Below are 26,264 nucleotides of genomic sequence, written 5' to 3'. Positions count from 1 at the left end.
AGTGTTGTTTTGAAACCTTTAAGTTAACGATCTCAATTAATGTTGTTAACCCATTGTTTATTATATCTAATGAGATGTTAAATTATTATATTATCATGATATTATGATATATTAATATATCTTAATATGATATATATACATTTAAATGTCGTTACAACGATAATCGTTACATATATGTCTCGTTTCGAAATCCTTAAGTTAGTAGTCTTGTTTATATGTATATAACTCATTGTTAATATACTTATGGAGATACTTACTTATCATAATCTCATGTTAACCATATGTATATCCATATATATATATCGTCATGTCGTTTTTACAAGTTTTAACGTTCGTGAATCGCCGGTCAACTTGGGTGGTCAATTGTCTATATGAAACATATTTCAATTAATCAAGTCTTAACAAGTTTGATTGCTTAACATGTTGGAAACATTTAATCATGTAAATATCAATCTCAATTAATATATATAAACATGGAAAAGTTCGGGTCACTACAATGTCGACCCCGATTTGAGGATGTAAGAAATCAACGATTTGGCGTCAACCCTAATTTGGGTTTACAACTCAGACAACCTGTTTCTTTTTCCCTATTGATGTGAGAGATGGATGAATTCGAAAACCCTAATTTGGGTTTACAACTGACGAATTTGTTTTAACTTTTAAACAGCAAAGAATGTGAATTTTAATTGAATCAAAAACCCTAGTTTTAGCAATAATTGCAGGTACAAAAGGAGAGAAGAGAGAAGCCTGTTAATTTGTTGTGGCAAAAGATGGGCTCCGTTAGTTTTAGGATTAAATTAGACGTTCCTAGTAACATATTAGACGTGTTTAATTAAACGTGTGGCTGGTAACTTATTTAGACGTGTTTCAATTAGATGTGATCATCTAACTAATTGGACGTGTCTTGTAAATTAACTAGACGTGTTCTTGAACACTTATTAGACGTGTTGTCATTTAGACGTGTTCTTGGTAAAACTTATTAGACGTTTTGTCAATTAGACGTGTTCCTGGTAGTTGCAAATTTCTAATTAGACGTGTTCCTACTATTTTTTAGACGTGTTCCGATTTTCTTTTAAAAAAAAATTAATTAGACGTGTTCCTTTGATTTAATTAGACGCGTTCCTTTGATTTAATTAGACGTGTTAGTTAATGTACACGTCTAAATGAGAGCACTAAATGAGCCGCAATGTAGTAGTGTCATATTCCCATTTAATTTAAATACTAGAATACTAAAACAAAATAAAATATTAAATAATACTGCTACTAACTAGCTTCAAAACACCTTAGCGTAGAGAATATGTTAGCTAGATAATATAATTATTTATAACACTACGAGTAGTATTTTCTTTAATTGTTAAAAAAGCTGGCTGGCCATGTTTTTTCCCCATAATATATTAAGATGATAATGAATAATGATGATGATCTCACATAAAGTCATAACACACACCAAAATGGAACAAGGATCATTTCGATCATCTCTAATTCTCCTCATCTTATTCCTTCTAATCCCAATCATCCTCGTATTTCTCGCCACCATAATCCACCACAACAACCACCAACACCACCACACCCCGCCCGTGGCTAACCTATCACTCTCCACAAACTCACGTTGGATCATCGACGATCGAAACAATGGTGAGAGAGTTAAGTTATCATGTGTAAATTGGGTTAGCCATCTTGATGTTGCATTAGCTGAGGGACTTAGCAAACAACCTGTTGATGAGATATCCAAAAAAATACTAGAAATGGGATTTAACTGTGTGAGATTAACGTATCCGTTGTTTTTGATTACGTATGAAACGTTGGGATTAAGGACGGTGAGGCAATCGTTGCAGATGTTAGGGTTGTCGGGGTCAGTTGCCGGAGTTCAAGTTAATAATCCTTCCATCGTTGACCTTTCTCTTGTAGATGCTTTTAAGGTAACCAATCTTGATTACATGTAACAATTAATAATGCAAATGGTGTAGTTGACCTGTTCTTTTTTATTTTTATTTTATTTTATTTTATTATGAATTAAACCCTTTATTATATTATATTATATTATATTATATTATATTATATTATATTTATATTTATATTCATATTCATATTCATATTCATTCATATTCATATTTTCATATTCATATACTATATCGCGTGGATTTTGGTCGTTCCCTCAATGGGAAAACGATAACAGTACACCACCCCTTTTTACACTAGCTTTTTCATATCTCCCCCCTCAACAATAACCAATTTTCCAAAATTACACCAAACCTCAGGAGGTAAAACGTAAATCCTCTCAATTAAAATAAAAACTCCACCCACACATTTCGACAGCCCGTATCTTCCTACTTGGCCCGAGTTTAATTTCACCGATCACACCGTTAAACTCGAAATATTTTTATGAACAAAACGAAACTAACTACATTCGAAACGGACACTTTTTAAAAAACGTTAAACACAACGACAACCCGTATTTTTCCGCTCTCGCGAGTTAAATTTTTTCGACATCAGTGTCATACTCGAAATAATTTTTTGAACAAAACGAAAAAAGTCCGTTCGAAACGAACACTTTTTAAAAAACGCTAAACACAACGACAACCCGTATCTTCCTCCTCGCCGCGACTTAAATTTTTCCGACACCACCGTTAGGCTCGAAATAATTTTATCAACAAAACGAAACTAACTCCGTTCAAATCGGACATATTTTAAAAAACACTAAAGACGACGACACCTACAACGGCGCTTAACACATGGCCCGTTTTCCCTTCTGTAAATACATAAAACTACGTTAAATATGAATAGGCAGTCCGAAAGCCCCCGCGCGATCCGGACTAGTTACTTTACTATTATTCATAATACCATTATTATTATTATTATTATTATTATTATTATTATTATTATTATTATTATTATTATTATTATTATTATTATTATTATTATTATAAATTATAAAATTACAAGTTACAATATCATATAGTATTAGATAAAATTAATTAATTAGTATTTTATAATTATAATTTATGATATAATATATAATATAGTAATATGATTAAATTCCATCATACTGTTACATTATTGGTTTAGTGGGATTAATATTATTACAGGCGTATTAAAAAAGTTCATTTAGCATACTTTACTCGTACTATTTTTGTTATTATTAATTATTAATACTAATTCATTATTAATATTTTGTTTTTACTATTTTTTTATTTATTTTTTTTTTTTTTAAGGTTGAGATAATATGTTCGGTTGATGATTTAATAATTTTTGTTTAGGTTAAGGTTTTTGATCGGCCTTTTAACATCGAATGAAGTGATGACGAAGTTTTCTCTTTTTAGAAGGTTTCAAACTATGTGCGTTTTCATTCTTTTATCATTTTTTTTCTTCATAACAAAACACAATCTCACAAAAAGTGAGATATGTGGAAGGTAAGATATAGACAATTCTTCCCCTATCCTATATTGTAAAACTCATTTCTCTAGCCAGAGTGAAATATCCCAAGAATAGAGAAAGTACTCCCTCTCAATGTTTTATGGATTGAGAAATTGCTTCCGAAACCTCCGACTAATAAGTAGGTTAAAAAAATAATAAAAGTAAGATGCCATGAAAATGGTAATTACAAATTTTCACGGGTTTTAAACATGCCCGAAGTTCAATTTAGGTTCTAAGTGACAGTCAAGCCGTCAATCAACGCTTGCTGTTCACTCAATTAAATAGAGCAAAATCATTCTTTTATTATTGTGTTGTTATAATACAATTTTATTTATTTATTATTTATAGTTGTTATTAAGTCTTATATTGATCTTGATTCTTCAAAACAAGATTTTATTATGTTTCAATATTGTAATCGTAATATAAGTAAACATACCATATCTATAATCATTCAAATTTACTGTTGTGGAGAACAATTAGTTAGTAGTATATTTGGCGAAATTTGTTAATAACTATAGTTATAGTGTTAAAGTTGAAAGTTTATAGTTATAATTAATAGCTAAAGTTTATTTATTAGGTTGTAACCGGAAGTTATTGTTTATTTTTTTAATATCTATATAACCAAGTTGAAGAAATTAATAGCTAAAATTGTCTTGCCTTTCAAAAAAAAAAAAAAAAATTAAAAATTTCTTTAAGCATGCTTTGATAGCGAGAGATATGAACTCATTTTAAAGTCCTTGTAATGGATATGCATACAGAAAATTGAAAGATTGAAAGATTACATTAAATAAGGATAAGAAAAGTTGAGAATTAAAATTGACAACTTTTTGTGATATGTGATCATACATGTCCTTCTTATCCAAAACCATTTAATTCCCTTTTCGACTTTTATAATACAACCAATCATTCATTTTGTAATTTCGCTTATGTCACTATATAACTTTCATGTACATGTAACGATTTTTAATTTTTTGTTTGTGAATTGTATATATTTGTTTCTAAATTACAAAAAGAAGAGGGTAAAAGTAAAGCTTGCCTCAAATTGGTAACATAAAATATCTATATCTATTATCTATAAAATGTAAAATATATTATTTTAAATTCAACCAGGAAGTTGTAAGGAGCCTGGATAGGAACAATGTGATGATAATATTGGACAATCATATAAGCCGGCCAGGATGGTGTTGTAACGACAATGATGGTAATGGTTTTTTCGGCGACAAGTATTTTGATCCCGATGTTTGGATCAAGGGGGTTACTAGAGTCGCCAACATGTTCGTAGGTTATGCTAACGTCATCGGTATGAGCTTGAGAAATGAACTTCGTGGGCATAGACAAGACGTTAAAACTTGGTACATGTATGTATCTTTATATAAAGTCGTGTTTTTAATCTTTTTAACGAATTTTAAAACTCACATTCAAGAAGTCGAATGTTTTTTTTTTTTTTTTTTTTTTTTCATGAATCAGGTATATGCAAAAATGTGCGGAACACGTTCATTCAGCAAACCCTAATGTATTAGTCATTTTATCAGGTTTGAGTTACGATCAAGATTTGTCTTTTCTTCAGAAGACTCCTGTTAGTCTATCTTTCAGTAGAAAATTAGTATTCGAGATTCACTGGTATGGTTTTTCAAATGACAATGATTGGCTCACGAGTAACGCAAACGATGTATGTGGTCGGGTAATCGATACAATGAAGAGCAAATCGATGTTTTTGTTGGACCAAGGTTACCCTTTGTTTATAAGTGAATGGGGAGTAGATCAAAGGGGTACAAATGAGAATGACAATAGGTATTTAAATTGTTTCCTGGGCTGGGCTGCTGAACATGACCTTGATTGGGCTTTATGGACTATTGTTGGGAGCTATTATTATAGAGAAGGTGTTGCTGGGATGGAAGAGTTTTATGGGCTTTTGAATTGGAATTGGCGTCAGCCAAGGAATACAAGTTTTTTGGATAAGATCGAATCTATTCAATCTCCTTTTCAAGGTATTGGCTATTTTTTTCATCTAATTACATTCAAGTTTTTTATTGGATTGGAAACCAGTCGAGGTATAAAAAAAAAGTGTTTAAATTAGATAAAGGTGTGTTTGACACACACATTTATATAAGATTATAATTATAATATCTAAATGTTATTTTTGTAAACTCTAGCTTCTAGTCTTGTTTTGTAAACAAAACTTTAACAATCCATGGATAAACTTAAACTCTAAACAATAAGCTACTTGAAATCACTTTTATAAATAAACTATGAGTTTATAAAAGGTGAAATAACTTACTACCCTTTATATCCCCATCATTTACTCTTTGTCTTTAAATGTTATCTTACTTCTTTAAAATTTAACTAATTTTTCAAACGCTTAAAAAAAAAGTAAGGTTCAACTTCTAATTTGGAATTTATGTTAGCCCAACTAGGGATGGCAATGGGCGAGAAAAAACCCGTGACCTGCGGGTACCCGATCCGCGATGGGCGGGTAAAATCATTAAATCTTACCCGCGGGCACGGGTACGGGTAAAAATTTATACCCGTCGACGGGTTGCGGGCGGGTCGCGGGTATATACTACCCGTCGCGGGTAAAACCCGACCCGTGAATACATGAGACTTTTCTTAATTTACCCACGAATTAATACTTACAATTATTAAATTTAAAAGCTATTTTACTAGTATTTGAATAATGATTAAAAATATAATATTATATACAAGTAAAAAATTTAATTTTCACGTCATTATACATATAGATTGTACCTATGATTTTATTATTAATAAAATTATTTGGATTTTCTAATAAAAAGTTGTATATTATTATTACCCGCGGGTTAACCGCGGGTCACGGGTATCCGCGGTTCACGGGCATGGGCGAAAAGTTGTTACCCGTGGGTGGGTAACGGGTCTCAACGTGCAAAAAAGAAACGCCACTGGCGGGTCGCGGGTATATAGAACCCGTGCCCGTTACCCGCGGGTGCCATCCCTAAGCCCAACTGCGTTACAGTTATAAATTCCAGTTTCAACTTCAGCTCCAGCTAACAACTACTCGTAGTTTTTTACAAATACGCCATAAACTTAATAGACACAAACATTGTTGTAAAAAACTCCGATTACATCTTGATTAATCTCTCATTATTCCCGATCAATCTTTAATTACTAATTTCTAGGAAAAGCTTGTTCTGATTTTTTAAAACTCGTTTAATTAATTGATCAACGTCGATTAATTGGTCAAAATTAGATTTGTTGATCAAGTTGGTCAAAGTCAATATTGATCAATATTTTTACTTGAATATAAATAAACTATGATTTTAAAGTTTTTGAACAAAATAAACAATTTTAGACAATCATGTTTAAGTTTATTTTTATGCCTATGGTATTGTTTTATATTTACACATATAATTTAAAAATTATTATTTAAATATATAAAATGTACAATTAAATTAATCAAGAAATTACCGATTACTACTTTTTCAATTATTTCCCTAATAATGAGTTTTGAAATTGCACACAAGTCTAGTCCTAGCTTAAATAACCACTACATATATGTTCTTATTTTTGTCCTGAATTAATCTCTAATCTCCTATGAATTTATACAGTACCAGGCTTATCAACCAACGGACAACATAAAGTAATATTTCATCCGTCTACAGGGCTTTGCGTGCAAAGCCAAACATCGACTTTAGGTCCATGTTCTAGCGCCGAGGCTTGGGACTACACCCCACAAAATACACTGATCGTAAAGAGTACAAACTATTGCCTACAAGCCACTGGGATTAATAAGCGTATAAAAGTTAATGTTATGTGTACAGACACTTCTTCACAATGGGAAGCAATTTCAGCCTCCAAGATGCACCTTTCAACAACGATTAACAATGGCACCATTGTTTGCCTTGATGCAGACTCTAGAAACATGATTGTTACTAATATTTGTAAATGCTTAAGTAAAGAATTGTGTGATCCTGCTTCTCAATGGTTTAAAATCATCGATAGCACAAGTTACGCTACACAAAATCCATCGTTTCGTTAGAACATTTTTTGAGTCGTCAAGTTGAGTTTCAACCAAAGAATGATTGAAGCAAAGTAGTGAAGATTTGTGTTTTAGAAATTTACTAACAATAGTTATTGACAAACATTGTACTTGTTATATATTCACACTTTGTGTACTGTAAATAATATTTATCGGCAAAAGCATTCTCATCAAAACTGTTATACTTAACTATTTTTGTCATATTGAACTAGTGGTGTAACCAAACGACGAAGGTCAATTCACTTTTCTACAAAAGTGACACTAAGGGTGTGTTTGAGTGAGACTTGTTGAAGTTAGAGTTAAAAGCTTATAGTTTGAACTGATAGTTGTAGCTTATTTTTGAATCTGCAAACTAAAACTTCTTAAATTTAATAAGGTTTTGGTATAAAAAAAAAAAAAAGTTGAGGCGAACTTGGGTTCTCAACAAATAGAACTTTTAACGAGCTACTTGAGTTTGTGATCGTTTAAAACGAGTCCAAGTTCGATAATTTCCGAGCACGAGTCGAGCTCGAACAAAATTCAAGTGTTCGATTAATTTCAAGAGTCGAGCAATAAAAATAATATTCGGCTCGACTTGTTCAATAAACTCAAGTCGAACGAGCTTGTCGAACGAGTTTTTCGAACGAGCTTGTCAAACGAGCTTATATACAAAAATATACCATTAATTCTAACATACAAGTTAGTATTAGACAATCAAAGTGGTAGATAAACCAATATTATATTATAAGATGGAAAGTTGGTTAGTCTAGATGATAAGGCTAAAAAGGAACATATATTTCATAGCATTATCCCCCAAGAAAGACAAGATTTTAGTTGCAATTGTTCCATTTTCAAGTAATATTCGTTTATATTAAATAAGTGCGAAGACAAAAGGCGAAAACGACGAATTGAAGACACAAAGGTCCAAAAAGCTCAAAAGTACAAGATATAATCAAAAAGGTTCAAATTATTGATGAAGAACGTCTAAAAATGACAAGAGTACAAGTTACAAAACGCAAAGTACACAATATAAAATTGTACGAAAGGACGTTCGAAAATCCGGAACCGGGACATGAGTCAACTCTCAACGCTCGATGCAACGGTGTAAAAATTACAAGTCAACTATGCACAAGAATATAATATAATATTTAAATAATTCATAATAAGAATAATATTAAATAATAAAAAGTTGTTAATTGAGCATAGTTCAGGGGTCATAAGTGAAAATTTTAATTTATCATTTGCCTATAAAAGGCATCTAAATCGATGATTTAGAGAGACCCTTTTCCATCCCTTTTTCTATCCTAAAAATCTATTATCAATATCAATATCTAAAAATCTCTATCATAATGTTAATGTAATAAGATATAACAATAATCTTAATTTTAATTTTAAATTATAATAATAATAAGATTTATGATAGAGATCGTTTGAGTGTATAAGTCGAAATTCTGTCCGTGTAACGCTACGCTATTTTTAATCATTGTAAGTTATGTTCAACCTTTTTACATTAATGTCTCGTAGCTAAGTTATTATTATGCTTATTTAAAACGAAGTAATCATGATGTTGGGCTAATTACTAAAATTGGGTAATTGGGCTTTGTACCATAATTGAGGTTTGGACAAAAGAACGACACTTGTGGAAATTAGACTATGGGCTATTAATGGGCTTTATATTTGTTTAACTAAATGATAGTTTGTTAATGTTAATATAAAGATTTACAATTGGGCGTCCCTATAAATTACCATATACACTCAATCGGACACGATGGGCGGGGTATTTATATGTACGAATAATCGTTCATTTAACCGGATACGGGAATGGATTAATAGCCACTAGAATAATTAAAACAGGGGTGAAATTATTTACAAGGACACTTGGTATAATTGATAACAAAATATTAAAATCTTGGGTTACACTCAGTCGACATCCTGGTGTAATTATTAAACAAAGTATTAAAATCTTGTTACAGTTTAAATCCCCAATTAGTTGGAATATTTAACTTCGGGTATAAGGATAATTTGACGAGGACACTCGCACTTTATATTTATGACTGATGGACTGTTATGGACAAAAACCAGACGGACATATTAAATAATTCAGGACAAAGGACAATTAACCCTTGGGCATAAAACTAAAATCAACACGTCAAACATCATGATTACGGAAGTTTAAATAAGCATAATTCTTTTATTTCATATTTAATTTCCTTTATTTTATATTTAATTGCACTTCTAATTATCGCATTTTTATTGTTATTGTATTTAATTGCACTTTTAATTATCGTACTTTTTAATTATCGCAAGTTTATTTTATCGCACTTTTATTATTCGCAATTTCATTATCGTTATTTACTTTACGCTTTAATTTAAGTCTTGTATTTATTTTTTTATATTTTACATTTGGTTTTAACTGCGACTAAAGTTTTAAAATCGACAAACCGGTCATTAAACGGTAAAAAACCCCCCTTTTATATAATAATACTACTAGTACATATATATATTTTTCTATTTTTCTATTTTGTGTGCGTTAAACTTCTCGAGCTTTCCCTGTGGAACGAACCGGACTTACTAAAAACTATACTATAATACGATTAGGTACACTGCCTATAAGTGTTGTAGCAAGGTTTAAGTATATCCCACTCGATAAATAAATAAATAACTTGTGTAAAATTGTAGCATATTTAATAGTATTTCGCACTAAAAATAATACTATTTTGTATAGACCCCCTACAACATCAAGTATTTTTGGCGCCGCTGCCGGGGACACGCCGAAGCGAAACGCCACATAAAAGTTTTTTTTTATTAAGTTTTTTTTAGTTCTTGTAAAATATATATATTTAAAAAAAAAATTGTATAAAAAAAACATTTTTTTTTTAAGAAAAAAAAAATTCGTTTAAAAAAAAAAAAAAAAAGTGTTAGTGTCCCAATCACAATTTCACCCACTTGACAAACGAGAATATTTATATCCCATTCTTCAAATTTCTTTGCCTTTTGATAATTAAAAGCATTCTCAATTAATCATTGAGCCACCCACTTCCATTTTCTTCAGCCCACAAACGGACCTCTTCAACCCAAGTGGCGTAGCTACTTGTGTGGCACTGGGGTCAATTGACCCCATTCATTTCACTCGAAAGTCATTACATATGTATGTAAGTAATGTATACAGAATGTGACTATGAGCACGTGACCCCTTCCCACACTTAATTTATATTTGTAAAAAAAAAAAAAATTAAAAAAAAAATTATATTTTTAAGATTTTGTCTATAAAATTAAAAAAAAAATATATTTTAAGTTTTATTACCTTTAGTTTTTTTTAGACTATAGTCACAACTTTTAGTATTAAATTTAGTTTTTTTTTGCCGTAGTTATTTTTATACTACCAGATTTTTAGGCTTTGCCGTAAAATCCCTTAAGTGCTTATTCCTTAGACTAAGTTTTAGGTGCTTTAGAATTTTGCGACGCCATTTTTCGCGCTATTTTCTTATTTTTATTTTTCGACGCCGTTTACCTATGTATCAATTACAATTCCAATTAGTGATCTCTATTTGTAGTTTTAATTTTAAGATAGTGATAGTTATAAGGTTGGATTAACCGCGTGTTTACAAACCACTCTTCGTCTTTTTCATTTTTCGACACTTTTCGACGCGCAATCTTTTTCTCTCTTATTTCTCGCCATTCTAGTTTTTAGGACTTAGAATTTTTTCTACTTCTTCTCTAAATTTCTTAAAATTACGAAAATTTATTTTAAGTGGTTAAATTAATAGACATCAAAATTTTCTGGTTCGTAGTAATAGTTGGATTTGTAAGTGGACCGGGTTATTGGAGTCAAACAGTCCTCAATTATATTGAGACCAAACGAATCCTGCCCCTCTGCTGCATCTTTTGGCTATTCGAAACGTGGGCAAAATCAGAAAAGTCTATTAATTGGATAACTTATTATAATTTTTCTTTCCTTTTTAAAAACTAATAGGATATTCAGTGAATGCACCGAGCAAGACGTTCACCACCTTTTGTACGTTCACCACCTGTAACTCGATCAAGACATTTAACAAATATAACCGCCGTTGATTTTTCTTTAGAATCGTCATCCAGTCGACCAAGTACTTCAGTTCAAATTTCCGATAATCCATTTTTTGAACCCAACCTCGCAATTGAGAATCCAGAGAATATTCAGGAACGGTTCGTAGATCCTGAACCATTAAACTTTCCTCCGGAACCACCAATCATTCAAACAGAGATTGTTGAGGAACGAACCATTAAATCAGAATCATCTAGTGATACCGATTCAACAAATTCAATTATGGAGAATCTGGAACCTTTAAGTATGGAAGACCGAATGAGAGCTAAACGCACTGGCCAAGGTCACGCAATTACTCATCCTGACATTAATGCGCCAGATTATGAAATCAAAGGACAAATTCTACACATGGTGACTAATCAATGCCAATTTAGTGGTGCGCCGAAGGAAGATCCAAATGAACATCTACGTACCTTTAATAGGATCTGCACACTATTTAAAATCCGAGAAGTGGAGGATGAACAGATATATCTCATGTTATTTCCCTGGACTTTAAAAGGAGAAGCCAAAGATTGGTTGGAATCGTTACCTGAAGGGGCGATCGATACATGGGACGTTTTAGTTGAAAAATTTCTTAAACAATTCTTTCCTGCATCTAAAGCCGTAAGACTTCAAGCAGAAATTGTTACGTTCACACAGAAGCCAAATGAAACTCTATATGAGGCGTGGACAAGATATGGAAAGTTATTAAGAGGATGTCCGCAACATGGTTTAGACACCTGTCAAATAGTACAAATATTCTACCAAGGATGCGACATCACTACAAGGAAAGATATAGATATAGCAGCTGGTGGTTCTATTATGAAGAAAACCGAAACTGATGCTTACAAAATTATTGATAACACTGCTTCCCACTCACATGAGTGGCACCAAGAAAAAGATATCGTTAGATCATCTAAAGCAGCTAGAGCCGATTCTAGCCATGACTTAGATTCCATTTCCGCAAAGATAGATGCTGTCGAGAGACGAATGGAAAAGATGACTAAAGATATTCACTCAATACGAATTAGTTGTGAGCAGTGTGGAGGACCACATTTGACAAAAGATTGTCTCAGTATTGAATTAACAATGGAACAAAGAGAGAATATTTCATACATAAACCAAAGGCCTGGAAATAATTATCAGAATAATTATCAACCGCCAAGACCGATTTACAATCAAAACCAGAATTATAACCGAAATATTCCATACAACAACCAACAAGGTCCTAGCAATCAACAAGTATCCAATAATACTTACAACCAGCAAAGACCTAATTTTCAAAACAAACCACCACAACAAACCAATGATAAAAAGCCAAATTTAGAAGATATGATGACGAAGCTAGTTGAAACTCAAACGCAGTTTTTCACATCTCAAAAACAAACCAATGAACAAAATGCTCAAGCATTTAGAAATCAACAAGCTTCTATTCAAAATCTGGAACAAGAAGTAAGTAACCTAGCAAGGTTAATAGGTGAAAGAAAACTGGGAAGTCTACCTAGTGATACAAATGCTAATCCCCGAAATGAAACAGCTAAAGCCATTACCACAAGAAGTGGTACAACACTTAAACCACCTGAAATACCTGTAACTTCTGATAAAGCTATTCCTACTCCACAAGAACCACAACCTGATCAAGATAAGGAAAAAGAACCGGTAGTTGAAAAGGTTAATGAAGATAACATAGTTAAGGATAAACCTTATGTTAAACCATATCAACCACCACTTCCTTACCCGAGTAAAATGAAGAAAGAGAAACTTGAAGCCGAGCAATCCAAATTCTTGGATATGTTTAAACAGATAAATGTAAATCTTCCTTTCATTGATGTGATTTCAGGAATGCCTAGATATGCTAAATTCTTGAAAGATCTAATCTCAAATAGAAAGAAAATGGAAGAACTCTCGGCTGTTACTATGAATGCTAATTGTTCAGCAGTGCTGTTGAATAAGATACCAGAAAAACTATCTGATCCAGGAAGTTTCACAATTCCATGTTTTCTGGGTAGTCTTAGTTCAATAGAAGCATTGGCAGACTTATGTGCTAGTATAAATCTAATGCCGTATTCACTATACGCTAAACTAGACCTTGGAGAATTAAAACCAACCAGAATAAGCATACAACTAGCCGATAGATCAATAAAATATCCTAGAGGGATAATGGAGAACATGCTAGTTAAAGTTGGTACTTTAGTATTTCCAGTAGATTTTGTTGTTCTGGACATGGAAGAAGATTCTCAAGTTCCTCTCATATTAGGAAGACCATTCTTAAACACGGCTAAAGCAATGATAGACGTGTTCGGTAAGAAACTGACCCTAAGTATAGAGGATGAGAGTGTTACCTTTTCAGTTGATAGAGCAATGCAACAACCACAATCTGCAGATGATACATGTTATTATATTCAAACTATAGATGCACATGCAGAATTATTAGAAGAATTTCCAGAATTACAAGGAACAGGAGAATGTTCTTTAGGAGAAGGAACAGAACAAATTGATGAAGCTGAAATGTTAGATACACTAATAGCTAATGGATATGAACCAACAACAGAAGAAATCCAAATGCTAAAAGAAGAAGACAGATATCGATACAAATCATCGATAGAAGAACCTCCGAAATTAGAGTTAAAGCCACTTCCAAACCATTTGGAATACGCTTATTTACATGGTGAATCTGAATTACCTGTAATAATATCGTCTTCTCTTACTGAAAATGAGAAATCACAACTCATTTCTGTGTTGAAAGCCCATAAACCAGCCATTGCATGGAAGATTCATGATATTAAAGGAATAAGTCCTTCATATTGCACACATAAAATCCTTATGGAAGAAGGTCATAAAACGTATGTGCAACGCCAACGAAGACTAAATCCTAATATGCAAGATGTAGTTAAGAAAGAGATTATTAAACTGCTAGACGCAGGTCTAATTTATCCAATCTCTGATAGTCCATGGGTAAGCCCAGTTCAATGCGTGCCTAAGAAGGGTGGCATGACTGTCATTACAAATGAGAAAAATGAGCTTATTCCTACTAGGACTGTAACAAGATGGCGTGTATGTATTGATTATAGAAAATTAAATGACGCCACCAGAAAAGATCACTTTCCCTTACCTTTCATAGATCAAATGTTGGAAAGATTAGCCGGAAATAGTTACTATTGTTTTCTAGATGGATTTTCCGGATATTTTCAAATTCCAATAGAACCCGAAGATCAAGAGAAAACCACATTTACGTGCCCTTATGGTACTTTTGCTTACAAACGCATGCCATTTGGACTTTGCAACGCCCCTGCAACCTTTCAAAGGTGTATGATGGCGATTTTTCACGACATGATAGAAGAATGCATGGAAGTTTTCATGGATGACTTTTCAGTCTTCGGTGATACATTTGAATCATGTCTAGTTAATCTGGAACGAATGCTAATTAGATGCGAACAATCAAATCTAGTACTTAATTGGGAGAAATGCCATTTCATGGTTAAAGAAGGCATCGTTCTTGGTCATAAAATTTCAAAGAAAGGAATTGAAGTGGATAGAGCTAAAATAGATGTAATTGCTAAACTTCCACATCCCACAAATGTTAGAGGAGTTACGAGTTTTCTAGGGCATGCCGGTTTTTACCGACGTTTCATAAAAGATTTTTCTAAAATTGCCACTCCTATGAATAAACTCCTAGAAAAGGATGCGCCATTCATCTTTTCAGATGAGTGTATCAAATCTTTTAATATTCTTAAAGAAAAACTCACTAATGCGCCGATCATGATAACACCAAATTGGAATCTACCATTTGAACTAATGTGCGATGCAAGTGATTTTGCAATGGGAGCCGTTTTAGGACAAAGGATTGAAAAACGATTTCAACCTATATATTATGCTAGTAAGACGTTACAAGGAGCACAAACGAACTATACAACTACTGAAAAAGAACTCCTTGCTATTGTCTTTGCTTTTGACAAATTTCGATCATATCTCGTTCTAGCAAAAACGGTGGTCTATACCGACCATTCTGCTCTTAGATACTTATTTTCAAAACAAGATGCTAAACCAAGATTAATCCGTTGAATCTTACTCTTACAAGAGTTTGATATTGAAATTCGAGATAAAAAAGGAGCAGAAAATCTCGCCGCTGATCATCTTTCTCGTCTTGAAAATCCTGAGTTAGAAGTTCTAAATGAATCGGCCATACAAGACAACTTTCCTGATGAATATCTATTGAAGATAGATTATAAAGAAATCCCATGGTTTGCAGACTATGCAAACTACTTAGTTTGTGGATTCCTTGAAAAAGGATTATCGTACCAAAGACGAAAGAAATTCTTCAGTGATATAAAACACTATTTTTGGGAAGATCCACATCTGTTTAAAAGTTGTCCCGATGGAATAATACGCCGATGTGTATTTGGAGATGAAGCTAGTAAAATATTAAACCATAGTCACACAGGACCAACAGGAGGGCATTATGGGCCTCAACTAACAGCTAGAAAAGTTTATGATGCTGGATTCTATTGGCCTACAATTTACAAAGACGCACACTTTCTTTGCAAATCCTGTGATGCTTGTCAAAGGGCCGGAAAAATAAGTCAACGTGAAGAAATGCCACAAAATGTCATCCAAGTATGTGAAGTATTTGACATTTGGGGTATTGACTTTATGGGTCCATTTCCAAAATCTCATAATAATCTATATATACTCGTAGCCATTGATTATGTATCTAAATGGGCGGAAGCACAAGCTCTCCCAACTAACGATGCACGAGTTGTAGTCAACTTTTTAAAACGTCTTTTTGCAAGGTTTGGAACACCGAAAGCTTTAATAAGTGATCGGGGAACTCATTTTTGTAATAATCAACTTGAGAAAGTTCTCAAACGTTATGGAGTAACTCATAAAATCTCAACCGCATATCATCCACAAACAAGTGGACAAGTTGAAAATACCAACCGAGCTTTAAAACGTATTCTAGAGAAAACCGTAGGATCAAATCCGAAGGAATGGTCCATTAAATTGGAGGATGCACTCTGGGCTTTTAGAACAGCCTACAAAACTCCAATTGGAACCACACCTTTTAGACTTGTTTATGGAAAAGCATGTCATCTTCCAGTAAAAATTGAACACAAAGCATTTTGGGCTTTGAAAACATGTAATCTTGATTTACATGAAGCTGGACGTCTACGATTAAGTCAACTAAACGAATTAGAAGAATTAAGACATGAAGCATACGAAAATTCATTAATCTATAAAGAAAGAACGAAGAAATGGCATGATAAAAGAATCAGAAGTTCAAAAGAATTTAAAGAAGGAGACAGAGTTCTTCTTTTCAATTCACGATTCAAGCTATTTCCTGGAAAATTGAAATCAAGATGGTCTGGACCATTCATAGTCAAAAGAGTTTTCCCATACGGAACGATAGAATTAATAAATTCAAATGGGATTGAATTTAAAGTTAATGGTCATAGAGTTAAACATTACATACATGGTCCGATGGAAGTCGACAACGAAGTTAATCACAATTTTGACACCACAACTAACTAAGTGTGGGGAGAATCAAGTCTTTAAAGGATAATATGTATTTCTGTTAGAGTTAGATTTTCTGTTTTCGTGTAGTTCTCGAAAATGGAACCCGAATGGTCTTTCCCTAGCAGACCCTAAAGAACTAGTCTTCTCCCCCCATTCTGAATTTTTATTTTTTTTAGGTTTTTACAAAATGAAGACTGCCTGTGAACTAAACCATGGTCTAATGCTACACGCTTTGATCACTAAACGTAATAATGACATACTACCGAGTGAAATAGTATCAGTAATCAGAGAAAGAATGGACGGAGTTAGAAAAGAATCCAGATGCGAAGATAATAAGTTACAATTTGGTAAAGGAAAATCAAAATCCGCAGCGAAAAGAAGAGCACGACACCTAGAAAGATGTCACAAATGCGAAAAATGGTCACATGGAGGTAAATGTTCAAATAATCAAACCTATTCAAATACCGAATTTGTTACTTTATGCAGAGACGGACCGTTCATATGTTTAGAAGAAAAGACACTGAATGCTCGAGGTTACGCCTATGTAGCCATGGAAAACCAATTAAACCGACTATCTTATGAATGGGATAGATCATATAACTAAGAAATCTATTTCACAGGTATGTCTGTACAGTTTTTTTTTTTATTTTTTTTTTAACCTTTCGATAATAAACGCTAATTTGTTCGCTAAAAAGTATTAAATTGGTATTGAATAAAATTAGGTTTGGCGACCGAAATTATTGATATCATTCAAAAATTTATTACATCACTGCGAAATTTAACTGTAACACCGGCCATTTTTTTTTTTTTTTTTAAAACACAGCGGAAGACTTTATTAGCAAACACAATATAAGTCACGTCATTACCTTAATCTGAGTAATTAAGTTTAAGTTTACACAACGGTGTTACGTTATTACAAAACATTATTTATACAAAAGTCCACATCAGAGTTGGGTTGTCAAACATGTCTTTTGCAACAGCACCCATCCCGACTAGCAGTACGTAAACCTGCAAGGGGAGAATATGTGGGGGATTAGCGCACCGCTAAGTGAATGGAATCTATCTAACAGATATAGCTTAAGTCACACACAAGCTATATACTAACAACAACACATGCTAACTACCAACTAGCATACAATAAGACAATACGAGGATCGGCGGCTTGAACATCACTTTCTACCATTTTAGCCATCACAACAGCTTGAGACAACGATGTAGCTGTTCTAACAAAAGTTCGGTACTCTGGCAGAATGACATTAACAAAATGCTGGATACGAGATGCTTCATCCGGCACCCACTGTTGCACAAACCTCAGTTTATCCATATACTTCTCTACCACTTCATCGATAGTCATTTGAGGTGTCATCTTCATTTCAAGAAACTCAGTCTTGATTCGATTCATATCAAATTGATTACAATACTGTTCACACACCTTCCCATAAAACTGCTCCCACGTGATCATACTCACTTGCTCCTTTGGTATAGTGGAAATCAAAGAATCCCACCAAATCATAGCCCTACCTTTCAACATTCGACTAGCATACGTCACTTTCAACTCGGGTTCACACTGACACGCTTCAAACACCCTTTCAATTTCTCGTAACCAATTGAGAGTTACAGTCGGATCAGTACTTCCAGAAAACTCGGAGGGTTTGCAATCACGGAAGTTCTTATAGGTACATCTTTTGGGTGGTTGCAAGTAAGGTTGATGGAACATTTGCATTTGGTATGGATTCATCATCATGGGATTTTGGTAAGTAAAGGTGTTTTGTGGTGGCGTATAATATTGGTTAGGTATTTGATTCTGAAGCTGGTTCTGGGGCACATTAGGTATCGTTTGGGATTGCACGGTTGGAAATCCAGGTGGTGTATCATCATTTCCAGAATGTCTCGCCAATTCAAGCTCATTAATTTTGTCTTCAGCCTCCTTTAGTTTGCTCTCTAACTGAAGAATGTAACTATTCTGATCATCATCAGACTCAATACCCTCTTCTGGTGCTCTGAATGTTCCGGGGTTGGATGGGCCAGTTGCGTTTCTATCAGCCATACCTGTGCTACAAAACAGCTCACACAAAAGCTTAGTGGATATCAGTTAGTTCAATCACAACTAACACACGTATATCCTATATTCACTTAGCCCCCCACTCCCACAGACATGTTTGACTTGCCACAGGGTTTGGGAACAAAATACGCGCACGTATTTGCTGCCAAACCATGCTCTGATACCAACGTTTGTTGAATTTGGACTCCGTTAGGGCCTCCTAACGATGTACGAAAGATATTAGATAACTGGTAAATACCCGTGTGTTATGAGGTATGGGTTTATAACCCATTTATATGTATGTTCTGGACACTTCTTGATCATTTTCCTAATTGAAAAAATATACACACCGTACCTAAACTCTTTCACCTTGAAACCCTAACTTGATCCAAGCCTGAAATTGGTTTGTGGAGCTTTAGGAACTGATTTATATCATTTTTGTAATCATCAAACCAGGTTAGCATGCTTGAATCATTGCTTGAATCTTGTGTAAATTGGGTTTTTGTGTTCTTGAGCAAAAGTGTGATTTTTAGCTTGAATCTTCATGAATTGTGTTAGTTATGCTTAATTGATGTTAGAAATAGGTTGTATATATGTTTAGTAACTTTCTTGTGCTTAAAATTTGGTCAAAAACACTTAGAAATCGAGTTTTTGGGGAAGAAATCACAAAATCAGCGAAATTGGTTCGAAACCCAGTTTGCTACAGTACCCGAGTTGCTACAGTACCGAGTTGCTACAGCACCGAGTTGCTACAGTGTCACTATTTGCTACAGTACCTTTTATGAAATTGAAACGGGCGTAACTTTCAAAACGTAACTCCGTTTTTGATGAATAAACTATCGTTAGAATCGTAATAAAGAATACTTTTCAATGGTGAACTTTTAAGAAACTAGATCAAACTGTTTTTGGGTCGGAAAAGGAGTTTTAGTGTGTATGTCGTGTTTTGCACGCACCTGTATGCCATTATTGAATGGAGTCATGATGTAGACTCATAAAATTATGAATATATGGTGTTATGACCTAGTTTATAGTATGATTTGATTATACTATTGATTGAGATATGTATATTGACTTCGTTGTGTTGTTCTCAGGTGATAAGGACAAGGAAGAAGCTCAGAAGTAAGATAACTGAGCTGTAGCTGGTAATCGGTGAGTGGGATTATCTCCGGGTGTAGTATAGAGTAGCAAGTTGTGCTACTATGTTATACTGTTATAGTTGCTATGCTTAGTAGATATGTTGTAATAATGATCATCGTAGAGTTGCCATGCTAGTCGTAGGAACAGTTGTTCGTAGTGATAGTTGCTTAACAGTTGTGTGCACAAATTGTAGTTGCCTGTTGGAACCTATTGTTGTTAGGTTCAGCTCAGGGAGGTCAACCTTGTTGTGGTTGGGTCCAGTTGGCTACTGTTTGTTGAGTATAGTGCTGAATGACGCATCACCTGCGTGTGGATTTACTATACTGGGGATTCAGTAGTAAGGACTTTCGGTAGACACTAGACTGATCAGCTAGTGGTCGTGTGCTCGTACAAGCCGCCGAGTCTCTAGTTGGAGCATAGTTGCTAGTTGATTGTTGCCAGTTGATAGTTGCTAGTTATTAGTTGTCAGTTGCCTGTTATGGATTGTTATAGTTGCTGTAGTTGTACAAGTTGGTACTGTATGCTAGATCTGTTAGATGATTCCATTCACTTAGCCTCGTGCTAACCCCCCTCACCTCCTCCCTTGCAGGTTTTCGATCTTAGTGCTGGTAGGGACGGGAGTTGGGTTGACGATATGTTTGACAAGACGAACTCTGATGTCTTAACTTTTATAAATATGTAACTAGTTGTTTAACGTAACACCGGTTGTTTGTAATAAGTAACTAGCTAATGATTTGTGATAATCATGTTTGTAATTAACTAAGGGTATTTATGTGAATTAAGACTTCCGCTGTGATTTAAAAAAAAAAAGCAGGGTGTTACATTAACGTTTATTCTTAAGGTATAAATATCTTTAATCAATCAACCCAAAAAATTTCAAAAATTCGTCATGAGTTAAATTAGGTCTTGGAACCGAAATTACTTTACCGAAAAGAGGGGCGCATATTTTTGATAATATTTGATTGATTAAAGTGGGATAAAAAGCCAAAAAGATTTTAATTTTATTTTTACCATATTTTTAAAATTAATATATAAATCTTAAATTAATATTGTAAACTTTGTAAAAATAATATTTTTAAAATTGTAAATATTTGAAAAATTAATATAAGTTTGGTGTGAATTTATAATATGAATTTTTAAAATTAAGTTTGGTGTGAATTTTTAATTTTTAAAATATGAATTTTTTTTAATTTTATGTATTTTAAATTTAAGTTGTGTGAATTTAAAATTAAAAATTTACTTTATCTCTTTAAGTTAAAAATAAGATTTTTAAAATTCGTCGTGAGTTGAAGACTAGACCGTTGAGTCGAAATTGCTTTACCCGAGGGAGGGACGAGAGTTATTATTATCATTATTTTTAATCCTATTGATTTAAAGTATGCCAAAAAAATTAAAAAAAATCCAAAAATCTTAGCTTTTAAAACAATCGCTACAAAAAGACAAATTTTAAAATTTTGTCGAGGGACGGACTAGGGCATCGTTCCGAAACGCCCTCATTCTTAAAAGAAACAAAATTTTAAAATTAATTAATATTTGTTTTATAAGTTAAAGGTTTTATAAATAAAAAAAAATAGTATGTATATATTTGTTTGTAGTTTATCTTACAAGACAGGGTAAAACAACGCGTTTTCAAAGACTGGCATTAAGTTCAGCAAAAGTAACTAATTTTAATGACAAGATGCAAAATTATATGTGATGTAACAACAAACGGAATGAACAAATGACGTGCACCATTTATCATTCAAAACAAACGCCAATATGTTTGGAAGTTTTGGTAAAATTTAATCATTTTTCTACGCTAATCACCCTCAATAATTTAAATTGTTACTGATTTCTTGCAAATGAGGGCATTGCAAGATCTTAAGTGTGGGAAGGGGTTAAATTCTTTCGGATTTTAAAAAATTTTTGATTTAAACACTTGGTTACCAATAAAAATACTAGTAACGCAGTAGTTGTATTAGAATCTAGTGCTCTCCGATAACAAGGAACAGCCCTAGTCTTATATACTGACTACCCAATTCTAGTAAAAATTTTCAAAATTTTCAATAAAATGAACTCAAAATCATGTTTATACATATTTATGAACGATAAAACTAGGTTTTAACACCGAAATTATCGTTACCTCGGAAAGGACATAAATTGAGAAACAACCAAAATGTTAGAATTCATTTAAGAATGGAATAGAGGAGAAAAAGGCAAAGAAAAACATAAATAAAAGTCAAGTGTGGGAAAACTTTACCAAACTATTCAAAACATATATCACATATTTTTGTACAAATTTTTGAAAATACTTTTATTTTGGAACGATAATCAACTGTTATATCCGATGAAAGAAAAGAAGAGATAGATCTACACGATGAATCAATTCCATCATTTAAAGGAAGTAAAGTCTTCCGAAAAAGACACGCGCTTCTTGATTTAGGTCAAGAAGTTGTCGTCCAGACCAGCTGTAGGTTGACGAAAAATCTAGAAAAGTCATCACTAAAATCAGCAGGAAATCCACGGACCTCAGCATCAAACAGGGTCGCCAAGTGGTCAGATTTATCCTAACCATGAGAAGGATTTATCTCGTACAATGGGGGGGGCACCGTGCAAATTAGCTTGATAAGACTAATGAATCAGATCCCCAGAAAAGGATAATCTCCTTAAAGATAAAAAATCAGCTTTTAAGACTGATATTACTCAATCCTTGAGATTGACCTTAAAGATTGAGAATTCAAACTCATGGAATTCAATGATATCTAAACTCGAGCTTGAACGAGAAAATATTTTGATCAAAAATACAAACCGATTTATTTTCTGAAAATCCATTTTCAATGCGTTCATTACCATTGAACGTAAAATCCTAGGAATTCACCTGGAATTCATTAGGTCACCTGAACAAAATCGGGTGTCAACCGTAAGAACGGTGGTTGCATAGCATGGTCGGAGACAGGACCTTGTGCCAGACCGAAAAATTATAGGATGATCTTTACTATTGCTCCTACCAAGGATAGTACTAGCATCCGACACGTTTTTAGACCATAATCAAATGCATGTCACGGGACATTGCCTTAACAGTTTCTTGTTCATCGCTTTCCTTTACAACCGGACGGTAGTTTACCGAAAGGTAATATACGGAACAAGTAAACTGGATGTGTGCTTTCCGATACCGGGATAGCAGTGGATTACACGAGCCTAAAAGTTTTAGCCAAAATATTGATCCACAAATATATTTTGCAACACCAATGATGGATCAAATCAGAAAACTTGTCTAGGGTAAATTCTAGCTTGAATTTTCAAAAGATCAAATGTTTTCATAAAGATCCAATTTTCTTAAAGGATCTAAATTTTTATAGTCATGTGAGACTGTAAACCGCCTTTCAAATGTGCACTTTGCTTTGAAAACCGAAAGTAAATCGGCTATTTGATTGAAAGTGTCGTTGACCTAAACCCAAGGCAACTGTGAATGACACACCCACCTTTAACCACATCGTTACTATCATTGATTGAAAGTGTCGTTTGATCCCGATGTTTGGATCAAGGGGGTTACTAGAGTCGCCAACATGTTCGTAGGTTATGCTAACGTCATCGGTATGAGCTTGAGAAATGAACTTCGTGGGCATAGACAAGACGTTAAAACTTGGTACATGTATGTATCTTTATATAAAGTCGTGTTTTTAATCTTTTTAACAAATTTTAAAACTCACATTCAAGAAGTCGAATGTTTTTTTTTTTTTTTTTTTTTTTTTTTTCATGAATCAGGTATATGCAAAAATGTGCGGAACACGTTCATTCAGCAAACCCTAATGTATTAGTCATTTTATCAGGTTTGAGTTACGATCAAGATTTGTCTTTTCTTCAGAAGACTCCTGTTAGTCTATCTTTCAGTAGAAAATTAGTATTCGAGATTCACTGGTATGGTTTTTCAAATGACAATGATTGGCTCACGAGTAACGCAAACGATGTATGTGGTCGGGTAATCGATACAATGAAGAGCAAATCGATGTTTTTGTTGGACCAAGGTTACCCTTTGTTTATAAGTGAATGGGGAGTAGATCAAAGGGGTACAAATGAGAATGACAATAGGTATTTAAATTGTTTCCTGGGCTGGGCTGCTGAACATGACCTTGATTGGGCTTTATGGACTATTGTTGGGAGCTATTATTATAGAGAAGGTGTTGCTGGGATGGAAGAGTTTTATGGGCTTTTGAATTGGAATTGGCGTCAGCCAAGGAATACAAGTTTTTTGGATAAGATCGAATCTCTTCAATCTCCTTTTCAAGGTATTGGCTATTTTTTTCATCTAATTATATTCAAGTTTTTTATTGGATTGGAAACCAGTCGAGGTATAAAAAAAAAGTGTTTAAATTAGATAAAGGTGTGTTTGACACACACATTTATATAAGATTATAATTATAATATCTAAATGTTATTTTTGTAAACTCTAGCTTCTAGTCTTGTTTTGTAAACAAAACTTAAACAATCCAAGGATAAACTTAAACTCTAAACAATAAGCTACTTGAAATCACTTTTATAAATAAACTATGAGTTTATAAAAGGTGAAATAGCTTACTACCCTTTATATCCCCATCATTTACTCTTTGTCTTTAAATGTTATCTTACTTCTTTAAAATTTAACTAATTTTTCAAACGCTTAAAAAAAAAGTAAGGTTCAACTTCTAATTTGGAATTTATGTTAGCCCAACTAGGGATGGCAATGGGCGAGAAAAAACCCGTGACCTGCGGGTACCCGATCCGCGATGGGCGGGTAAAATCATTAAATCTTACCCGCGGGCACGGGTACGGGTAAAAATTTATACCCGTCGACGGGTTGCGGGCGGGTCGCGGGTATATACTACCCGTCGCGGGTAAAACCCGACCCGTGAATACATGAGACTTTTCTTAATTTACCCACGAATTAATACTTACAATTATTAAATTTAAAAGCTATTTTACTAGTATTTGAATAATGATTAAAAATATAATATTATATACAAGTAAAAAATTTAATTTTCACGTCATTATACATATAGATTGTACCTATAATTTTATTATTAATAAAATTATTTGGATTTTCTAATAAAAAGTTGTATATTATTATTACCCGCGGGTTAACCGCGGGTCACGGGTATCCGCGGTTCACGGGCATGGGCGAAAAGTTGTTACCCGTGGGTGGGTAACGGGTCTCAACGTGCAAAAAAGAAACGCCACTGGCGGGTCGCGGGTATATAGAACCCGTGCCCGTTACCCGCGGGTGCCATCCCTAAGCCCAACTGCGTTACAGTTATAAATTCCAGTTTCAACTTCAGCTCCAGCTAACAACTACTCGTAGTTTTTTACAAATACGCCATAAACTTAATAGACACAAACATTGTTGTAAAAAACTCCGATTACATCTTGATTAATCTCTCATTATTCCCGATCAATCTTTAATTACTAATTTCTAGGAAAAGCTTGTTCTGATTTTTTAAAACTCGTTTAATTAATTGATCAACGTCGATTAATTGGTCAAAATTAGATTTGTTGATCAAGTTGGTCAAAGTCAATATTGATCAATATTTTTACTTGAATATAAATAAACTATGATTTTAAAGTTTTTGAACAAAATAAACAATTTTAGACAACCATGTTTAAGTTTATTTTTATGCCTATGGTATTGTTTTATATTTACACATATAATTTAAAAATTATTATTTAAATATATAAAATGTACAATTAAATTAATCAAGAAATTACCGATTACTACTTTTTCAATTATTTCCCTAATAATGAGTTTTGAAATTGCACACAAGTCTAGTCCTAGCTTAAATAACCACTACATATATGTTCTTATTTTTGTCCTGAATTAATCTCTAATCTCCTATGAATTTATACAGTACCAGGCTTATCAACCAACGGACAACATAAAGTAATATTTCATCCGTCTACAGGGCTTTGCGTGCAAAGCCAAACATCGACTTTAGGTCCATGTTCTAGCGCCGAGGCTTGGGACTACACCCCACAAAATACACTGATGGTAAAGAGTACAAACTATTGCCTACAAGCCACTGGGATTAATAAGCGTATAAAAGTTAATGTTATGTGTACAGACACTTCTTCACAATGGGAAGCAATTTCAGCCTCCA

General features: G+C 33.4%; 1 protein-coding gene across 1 annotated transcript; it reads left to right on the top strand.

The window, feature by feature from the left end:
* The first annotated feature begins 1,282 nt into the window (after window positions 1-1,282).
* Window positions 1,283-26,264, top strand: LOC139871730 (glycosyl hydrolase 5 family protein-like). Its single transcript, XM_071859465.1, has 5 exons — window positions 1,283-1,919; window positions 4,525-4,772; window positions 4,882-5,402; window positions 6,996-7,057; window positions 26,047-26,264. Exons 1-5 carry the CDS (start codon window positions 1,413-1,415, stop codon window positions 26,113-26,115), a joined length of 1,407 nt encoding a protein of 468 aa, XP_071715566.1. The 5' UTR covers window positions 1,283-1,412; the 3' UTR covers window positions 26,116-26,264.

This window comes from Rutidosis leptorrhynchoides, chromosome 10, assembly GCF_046630445.1.
Source record: "Rutidosis leptorrhynchoides isolate AG116_Rl617_1_P2 chromosome 10, CSIRO_AGI_Rlap_v1, whole genome shotgun sequence".
Classification (NCBI taxonomy): Eukaryota; Viridiplantae; Streptophyta; class Magnoliopsida; order Asterales; family Asteraceae; genus Rutidosis; species Rutidosis leptorrhynchoides.
Note: the sequence above shows the minus strand (reverse complement) of the source record. Positions and strands in the feature narration are given on the sequence as shown.